At 40.9% G+C, this 9,324-nt stretch overlaps 2 protein-coding genes across 3 annotated transcripts in view; both read left to right on the forward strand.

The window, feature by feature from the left end:
- The window catches only part of BBS5 (Bardet-Biedl syndrome 5), a 22,885-nt gene extending 20,902 nt beyond the window's left edge, over window positions 1-1,983 (forward strand). For both annotated transcript variants that reach the window (XM_006025606.3, XM_025206468.1), the window contains exons 11-12: window positions 588-611; window positions 766-1,983. In XM_006025606.3, the coding sequence (XP_006025668.1) occupies window positions 588-611; window positions 766-867 (126 nt within the window). In that variant the 3' untranslated portion in view covers window positions 868-1,983. The remainder of the gene's footprint in view (window positions 1-587; window positions 612-765) is intronic.
- A 1,006-nt stretch (window positions 1,984-2,989) lies between these two features.
- Window positions 2,990-9,324, forward strand: part of KLHL41 (kelch like family member 41) — a 12,559-nt gene continuing 6,224 nt past the window's right edge. Inside the window, exons 1-3 of the mRNA XM_025206467.1 lie at window positions 2,990-4,189; window positions 6,879-7,036; window positions 7,120-7,227. Of these exons, the coding sequence (XP_025062252.1) occupies window positions 3,080-4,189; window positions 6,879-7,036; window positions 7,120-7,227 (1,376 nt within the window). The 5' untranslated portion in view covers window positions 2,990-3,079. The remainder of the gene's footprint in view (window positions 4,190-6,878; window positions 7,037-7,119; window positions 7,228-9,324) is intronic.

Below are 9,324 nucleotides of genomic sequence, written 5' to 3' on the forward strand. Positions count from 1 at the left end.
TGTTTCTTACAAAAGCTGCCAAAATATAAATCATCACAAATGACCTTTGGTGAAACTGCAATGTTACCAATAAAGCTATTATCTTTTACCCTTTTTCATATGTAACTACCCTGCACATATAGTAGGAAGGAACTGTATGTTATCAGCACTGTCTCCACTTTAACATTGTCTGTTCATAAAATAATATTTCTTTCAAATTTTGTGACAAACTTCATTAGGACATAAATAAAAAGAAAGTTTTGTTACAAATAATATAGTGGAAAAATTATGGATATAGATTATTTCCTGTTAATATTAGTCAACTATTCCCTGGTTCAAGCTTTGCATCGTTGATTTCAATAGAGAGTGAATATCTGGTCATATTAATAAAATGAAAATAAAAGATTTTTCTAAATGCACTGGTATATCCAATAGAAATACTGTTTTCTACAGAAGGTATTTTGTTTAAAAATAAAGTGTATTTTAAATTGGAGGGTTGTTAATAGAACTGAGAAACCTGCATTTTCTGATTTATGGCTAAGGTGTTGTTTAAAAGCAATTATGAATCCTTTTTGGAGTTTTGTTACACTCTTCCTCTCTTTCTATAGGCTTACTTTGCTGATGGTAACAAGGTAAGAACAGTTTCCTAGTACTATAAATTGAACATTGTTTCAACATTGTTGTATTTCTGTATTGTATGTATTTTTAGACATTAAATTATACTTAACTTTTTTGTTGGTCTTCCTCTTGCTCTTTTCTATCTGTCTCACTTCAAAAAAAACCCAGCAACAGGATCGGGAACCTGTATTTTCAGAAGAATTGGGACTTGCAATAGAAAAATTGAAGGATGGTTTCACTCTGCAAGGACTCTGGGAAGTAATGGGTTGATTTCAATAAAGCATTGAAAACATGTATTAGTCATTATGTTCCCAGCAGATCTTTATCATATCATTGAAACTATTTTAGTAACATCAAATGTATCAAAGACAGGGAACAGTAAATATACTATGTAGTCAGGTTTGTTTGTTTGTTTGTTTTTTAAAGGAATAGTAGAAACAGATTATATGTTTGTAATATAATTGTATTTATTGTTTTGCTTTCATTTGTGCAGTTTTTGTTTCATTTAAATTATTCACTTGTTTATACAAAATAAATGTACTCATCCATAATATGTGCATCCAAATAATATTTCCGTAGGCTCTTTCATCATATGTTCTTAATGTTAGTTAAGAGAATAACAAGTGAGAGGTTTTATTACTGAGTGTAAAATACTGTATTTAGATGAAATAGTTGCATCATTTTCGTAGTATACTGATAACATTTTGACAAAATACTGTATTATTGCAGGTATCTGTTAGCTTTCATATCATAGAACTTAATAGAGTATGTACCAGACATCCTGCCTGGTACATGTTCTTATCTAAATATTCCAAGACAGGGTTTGTTCATTCGTTTTTTGTCAAAATACTGATATGTTTATTGGCTTTTGTTTTTAAGCAGGATAATCTGGAAAGAATCATGTACTACATTGCTTTTGCATCTGACACATCAGACATTTAAACTGTTATGTATTCCATGCAGAGAAATGAGTCATTTATTGTTTAAAAGGGAGATGCAGCTGTTATGTTTTCTAGTGAGATAAGACCTTATGTACTATTTTCTAAAAATGGAAAAAGTCAAATGAGCTATCCTTTCAGCTGTTGTTTTAGCAGCTGACTGCACCAGTGACTTAACTGTGGTACGGAAAGGAAGAAAAGCCTGTTAAATATTGTAAAAATGTTCCTAAGTAATATTGAATTTATTTATTTTTAAAGATTTTAATAAGCTTTAAAAACGTTCTGTCAAGCAGCAAACACTGAATTGTAAAGTAGTATGCAAACTTGTACTATACCATTGGTGTTAATTAGTGTTTTGCCATTGATTTCTATGACAAGGTCACAATCCCTTTGACATATAAGTTGTTCAACTTCTATGTAACTAGGTTTAATAAAGACCTAAGCAGTCCTTGTTTTAATTTTGATTTTTTTTACTTAGGTGTATAATCATGATATGATTACTCATTTGTGTGCAATTTCTAAACTCACTTCTAAACTTATTTTAACTATTCACAGAGTTTATTTGGTTAATACGGACAAATACCTCTAGCTCAATTTTTAGTTTGGTAATAATTGTTATTTATTAGGGAACTTCTGTGTAGTGGAATTTTCTTTAATTTTCTTTTCTACCTACTATGTTCATTTTAGTTTAACAGAATATATATACCTTTACTAATACCAATTTCCAAATTTTCCTAAAATGAAACTTAAATAATATGGGGGAGAGTATAGTGTATTCATTATTATTTATGCAATTTAACTTGGTGAGTTTGCATTTAATATAATAACAGAGAATTTTTAGTTTGCAAACAAATGACATAAAATTAAAATCCAGTGTGAAACTAGAATATTTTATTACAGATCTAGAGATTTTTTTTCCCTCTGATGCTGGGGCATATTAAACCTAACAAAAAGGTAACTGATACAAAGTTTGTATTTATTTATTTTTGGGTCAGGGTCATGTCTCTGATTCATGCTTCAGTAAAATTCAGTTTAATGAGCAATGTGTCCAATGAGCAATGTGTCCTGACTGTTTCTGGAAGTCTCTCTAAAATGTCTTGCTATGAATCCACTATGAATAGTTATCCAGCTGCCACCTTTAGCCGTTGCTCATAATACTTCTATTTCAAAAGATATATTTGACTCCTGGTTCATATTTGTTTCATTAAGGGCTGGATTCTGTGACCCTTATTCATGTTGAGTAATCCCATACTTTGCAGGTAGTCTGAATGAGTCTATGTAATGATGGCAAAATGAAGCCCCGGTGACTAAAAGCAACAGTTGTTTCTTTCAGTCTGACAGCTGCAAGCACAACTTTTCTCTTCACACCGACCATTCTAAATTCCAGCTTGTAAGTGTATGTACCTATATTTAGCTGGCAGGATTAAATTGCAGAGGCTTCAGGCTGGGGAAAGCACATTGATCTGCCTTTTTTACAGACAGACCTTGGTGCCGACAACAGCTAACATTTTCAGTGCCTCCCCCCAACCCAAGTTACTCACAAAATGGATTCCCAAAGGGAACTCACTGAAGAACTTAGACTTTATCAATCCACCCTTCTTCAGGATGGCCTCAAGGAACTCTTTGAAGAGAAAAAGTTTGTAGATTGCTCCCTAAAAGCTGGTAACAAAAGCCTACCATGCCACAGATTGATTCTGTCAGCTTGTAGTCCTTATTTCCGTGAGTATTTCTTATCTGAGCAAAGTGAAGATAAGAAGAAGGAGGTCGTTCTAGATGATGTTGATCCCAACATCTTGGACATGATCATCAAGTATCTTTATTCTGCAAGTATTGACCTCAATGATTCTAATGTGCAAGATATTTTTGCTTTGGCCAGCCGTTTTCAAATCCCTTCTGTATTCACTGTGTGTGTCTCTTATCTTCAGAAGAGACTGGCTGTTGGTAACTGTCTTGCCATCCTTCGATTAGGTCTCCTCCTTGACTGCCCAAGACTTGCTTTCTCTGCTCGTGATTATGTGTCAGACCACTTTGTGCAGATTTGCAAAGAAGAAGACTTCATGCAGCTTGCCCCCCATGAACTTATATCAGTTATTTCACCTGACAGCTTAAATGTCGAAAAAGAGGAAGTAGTGTTTGAAGCAGTAATGGAGTGGGTCCAAACAGACAAGGAGAACAGAGTAAAGAACCTGGGAGAAGTTTTTGACTGCATTCGTTTCCGTCTTATGTCAGAAAAATACTTTAAAGAGCATGTTGAGAAGGATGATATTATGAAAAGCAACTCAGATCTTCACAAAAAACTCAAGGTTATTAAGGATGCCTTTGCTGGAAAATTGCCTGAACCTGCCAAAAGCTCAGAAAAATCAGGGAAAGGGGAAGTAAATGGTGATGTAGGGGATGAAGACTTACTCCCTGGATACCTAAATGACATTCCTAGGCATGGCATGTTTGTGAAAGACCTAATTCTTCTAGTCAATGATACAGCTGCGGTGGCTTATGATCCCCTGGAGAATGAGTGTTACCTGGCAGCCCTGGCAGAACAGATTCCCAGAAATCATTCCAGCATAGTCACCAAACAGAATCAGGTCTGTGTTGTTGGAGGCCTTTATGTGGATGACGAGAACAAGGATCAGCCTTTCCAGTCATACTTCTTCCAGGTATGAATCTCATAATCATTGGGCTGAGGGCACTACATAGAAATTACTGAAGGATATTTTGATATAGGATAGTTGGGCTTTTTTTTTTAATCTGGTCTCATGATTTTTCTTATAAAAGTTTTTATGAGCTGTTTTAAGTATTGCCTGTCAGACTTGTTCATGATAGCATTGTCTGCTGATGACGAAATGACAACCTTACTTTCAGCTGGTTTGGCTGCTAATATCAGCCTTAATAGCCTGTTTTTTGTCTGTTCAAACCAAAGCTTTTGTGAAAACGTAAAAATGGCTATGTAGGGTATACTCCTAAAAGATACTACTGACTGCCAGCTATTCCTACAGAAGCTTGCGGGAATTGCATGTTCTTTGTACCTTTCAGTATCCTTTGATGAGAACTCAGAAAAAATAGTTAATGTGTTTTTTATCTACTAAATATTTGGTTGTTCAGGGCCAGGTGTTTAGTGTCATTTGGGTGGCTAAAAATACAGATAGGCACCTAGTAGAATGTCCAAAGGTGCCTGTGCACCCAGCTACCATAGATGTCAATCACAGTTGGGCATATAAGGGCTTTTGCAAATGCCTGTATGTGCCCATGTGCACCCAGGCACCTAAATAGGTTTAAAAATCTGCCTCTTAGTGTCCTAACAAATTAAATGTTTTCTTTTGTTTAAGATTCATACCATATATTAGGGTAGCTGATTTGTAAAGTTTTAAAATTTGAAGTAGTTTTGATATCTGCCATGTTATACCAAATACTGTTGTTGGTGTATGGTGAATGCCTATGTACTTAAATCCATATACATATAGTTAACACTGGCTTACTCTAAACTGCAGTGATACCACTATGATCAGATTAGCAAAAACAATCCTTCTGTAGGAATACTTACCTTCTGCCGTAGTGTTTTTGGATGCGTAATTTTACATTTTTTCTGTTGGCATTACAACTATTTCATGATGGGTATAATATGCTATGGGGTAAATCCTAAGAAATACAAGACTAGATTTCTTTTCTATACTCCACACAGACAGGTAATAATCAATGATAGAATTTTAATGTTCTTGGCAGGTTTTTAAAATAGTGATTTATTGTAGATATTTCATAAATGGATAAACTATAGATTGGCCTGGTATTTAGACGTATTTAGTAAAATAAACATGGTATAAATATGGAAGACTGCTATCAGTTTGCTAGAGAGTGATTATATTAGCACAGTTTTAATTTTCTTATGTAGTTATAAAGTAATAATAAATAAAGTTCAAAACTTGCTACAAAAATCTAGTTGTGATTGGTTCCAGGAATTAATTTATTATAGAATTAAGTAACTACATTATCAGGCTAGAATTCCATTAGGGGTAGTCTTTTGATGTACTTAGACTGAGATTGATCAATGTAATACATCTCTCCCTGATCCATGCCCTAAATCATTTCCTGCTCCCCACTAACCTATCAACTGCTAAAACATTTCTCCTTTTCTACCCTACCAGCTAGATAGCTGTTTCTTTCTTACTGTTAATGGGGTAGCTGCACTCCCACTCTTCCTAAGTTCTTTTTCACACTTCCATCTGACTGTCCTTAACACTTCATTTAGTGCTTGACAACTTGGGACAAATTGACTATCAAGAAAAATGTGCTTACTCATGTATTGCTCCAGAAAAGTGAGAGAGTAGATATTCCCCACATCTGCCTCAGAGCTGATTCCCTGAGTATGCTCTAATCTATGATATGTAGGATCCAAGGACATTTCTGTCTTCAATTCAAGATCACCCTGGGCTGGCCATAGCTATGGTGGTAGTGTGTGTCCATGAACTCACAAGTCCTACTGCAGCAGTAACATTTTTTGACCAACAAGGGTGAATTAGTAAATTCTAGAGACGAAGTTTTATGTGAGCTGAAACTGGATGTGGATTATGGAACTCCCTAGACATGACAGTGCACTAGTCAGACCTAAATGCATAACTTTCTGTAGTTCTATTTTGATGCTTCTCAAGAGTCTTCACACACAGACAGTACATCTGTCCATACAAACAACCTATAAACTAGTCGAGCAATCCCTGTATTGATTAAAAGAGGGATTTGGGTCCAGGAAAAGGTCTCTAATCTCAGGTCCATCCTGTGTCTAGTGGAAGTGTACTCGTGGAGCTTTATTAAATCTTGAAAGCTGCACACCTTCCTCCTTTTATTTGTATTACTCCTAATGCAGCTAAGCTGTGCAAGTGGGTCATATGCATAATATGTCTCGGACAGTAGCCAGTCTCTTTCCTTTGTCCTACATATTTCAGTTCAGCTGAGGAAAAATATCATTTAGCCCCTCAAAGCTACCAGTTGTTCATCCGTCCAAAAATTGTCTTCTGGTGCATGGTGCGATTCACCAATAGAGGGGGAACTTTAAAGAAAACAAAATGAAGATTAAGGGCTGAAAACCAAACACAAAAAAGCAATAAAGGAAAAAAAGACGAGAGGGAATGAAGGGAGGGGAAGAGATGGTGGCAATTGTATAGAGTCCTTAGTTCTTGAGGGATTCAAAGGAGATGTAGCCACACATCAGATGAACTAATGGGAAGACATTTATAACAAATATGTTGGGAAGGTTGATAAACCTGAAGCATCTAAATTTGAGGTTTTAAAGCTGCTTTTAGTGCGTGGGTTCTTGCTCATCTTTCCTAACACTTCCTACTCTGTCTGATCTTGCAGCTGGATAGCGTTGCTGGTGAATGGGTCGGACTTCCTCCACTGCCTTCAGCCAGGTGTCTCTTTGGACTGGGAGAGGCAGATGGCAAAATCTATGTAATTGCAGGCAAGGACCTTCAAACAGAGGAATCTCTAGATTCAGTATTGTGCTATGACCCTGTGTATGTTGACATTTGTTCACTAAGGAAGTCTAAATGCTTTTGTTAATTGGAATTGTCTTAATGCTATGATCTTCTAAATCCAGGGCAATAAAATGGAATGAAGTCAAAAAACTTCCAATCAAAGTATATGGCCATGCTACAGTCTCAAACCATGGGATGATATATTGTCTTGGAGGAAAGACTGAGGACAAGTGAGTTTCAAATGTTAATTTGTAGTATTAATTTGTTGTTTTTTTTCATAGACTTCATGTTTTCATACTCAGAAAACAAAAAGCACATTATTTGTATCTTTGTAGATTAAGGTTACAAAGATCTGGTGTGCGGAGTCACATAATTGTATAAAACAAAAACCCCATGATTTTAAGCCTCTTTTTAGACTGTCATTCCAGCCAATTGGGTTAATCAGCTGGCTTTCATGTTTCTGTGTCAGACTCTTACTTGGGTCATACACACACCCCTCAATGTTTGTCATTGGGTTCCTCATAAAATACTTTAGTCTTAGATTCTTGGTCATGCTTCAGAGACTACATATTTATAGCAGGGGTAGGCAACGTTTTTTGGCCGGAGTGCTGAAAAAACCCACAGTGCTTACCTTGGAAGGTGCTCGAGTGCTGGCCTGCCAGAAAAACAAAACAAGGGCATGGGTTACATGGCAGGATGCCCTGTTTGTGCCCCTTGCCCCCCAGCCCAGGCTCCATGGCTATCAGCAGCTACCCAGAACCTGGACCAGCTGCAGCTGGAAGACTGCAAACAGCTGCTGTCTCCTGGCCCCAGCTGTCTCCTGGCCCTGGGCTCTAGGGAGACAGGAGGTGCCGGCACTGTGCCTGTTGGGGCCGAGGCCATGGGCAGCATGGGGCCGAGGCCAGGGCCCACAGGCAAAAGGGGGCTGGGGCTGGAGCCTAGCTGTGGGCAGCGCGGGGCTGGGGCTGGGGCCAGGGCCCACCGGCAGCACAGGGCTGGGCCCCACTGCAGCCGGGCTGTCACCAGCGCCGGGATGAGGCCTGTGGCAGCACTAGGCTGAGGCCGGGGCCACGCAGGGCTGGGGCAGGCACCAGCGGCGGGGGTGGCAGCTGGGGCTGGGCCTGCACAGGGCTGGGGCCCGCCAGCAGCACGTGACTAGAGCCGTTGGCAGTGCTGAGAAGGGGCCAGGGCCCATATGGGCCCTGGCCCCATCCCCACACTGCTGTTGGCCCCGGCCCAGCAGCAGCACTGTGCTGGGGCTGGCAGCGGCAGTGGTGAGGGCTGGGGCCAGGCCCGCTGGCAGCTGGTACCACGGCTGGGGCCTGGGCCTGGGCCTGGGCCCGGCCTGGCGCAGTCCTAGCTGATCTGAGCCCGCTCAGGCCCTGGTCCCATCCCGGTGCTGCCAACCACCCCAGCAGCCAGCTGGGGCCACACTGGGCCAGGCCCCAGCCGTGGCCGTGGTACCAGCTGCTGGCAGGCCCATCCCTCCCCACTGCCGCCAGCCCCAGCACAGTGCTGCTGCCGGGCCGGGGCAGTAGGCAGCGCTGTGATGGGGCCGGGGCCTGTGCAGGCCCCAGCCCAGCCCGGCAGTGTCACTGGGCAGGGGCTGGCAGCTGCGGTGGCTGCAGCTGGGGCCAGGCTCAGGCAGGGCGGGGGCCTGCCGGCAGTGGTGGGGGTTGGGGCTGGGGCCTTCAGGGTGCTGATAGCTCCCGGCCTGGGGGCAGCACTGGGCCAGAGCTGGGGCCAGTGGTGGTGCCAGGCTGGGTCTGGGGCCCAAGGGGCTCTTACCTGGCTGGGATCCCAGGCAGCCGCGTGCTGCTCCATCTGGGCACGGCTCTTCCTGCCCCATGGGAAGCAGTCTGCGTGCCAAGCAAAAGCATGCAGCATGCCACAGGTTGCTAACCCCTGCCTTAGATCAACATGGCTACACCCAAAAACCCAGCAACACTGGAAGTCAAACACCTACTATAGGTGGGGGTGGCACTGGCCACACATGGAGCAGCGGTAGTACAGGGTGGTGAGTGGTGGCGCATGTGAGCTTTCCCCCAACTTGTGTCCATCCAGCCGGCCTGAGATTCCAGTTAATAGAAAAGCCATTTAGTAAAATGCTGGATAACAGGGCTTTTTCTTTACCTTGCTCCTGTCCCAAGTCTAACAGGTTAAAAATGAGACAGTGTCAAGTGAGGGATAATAATTAGCATTATTCAGAACAAGGCAGACACTCATCAAGCCATATGGATAGTTTAATGAATTTTTGTTGTGGATATTGAAAGAAATAGAAGTCCTTAAACTTCCCTATAACACACACACACACACACACACCTCCT

The sequence above is a fragment of the Alligator sinensis genome, unplaced genomic scaffold, assembly GCF_000455745.1.
Source record: "Alligator sinensis unplaced genomic scaffold, ASM45574v1 scaffold143_1, whole genome shotgun sequence".
Lineage (NCBI taxonomy): Eukaryota > Metazoa > Chordata > Crocodylia > Alligatoridae > Alligator > Alligator sinensis.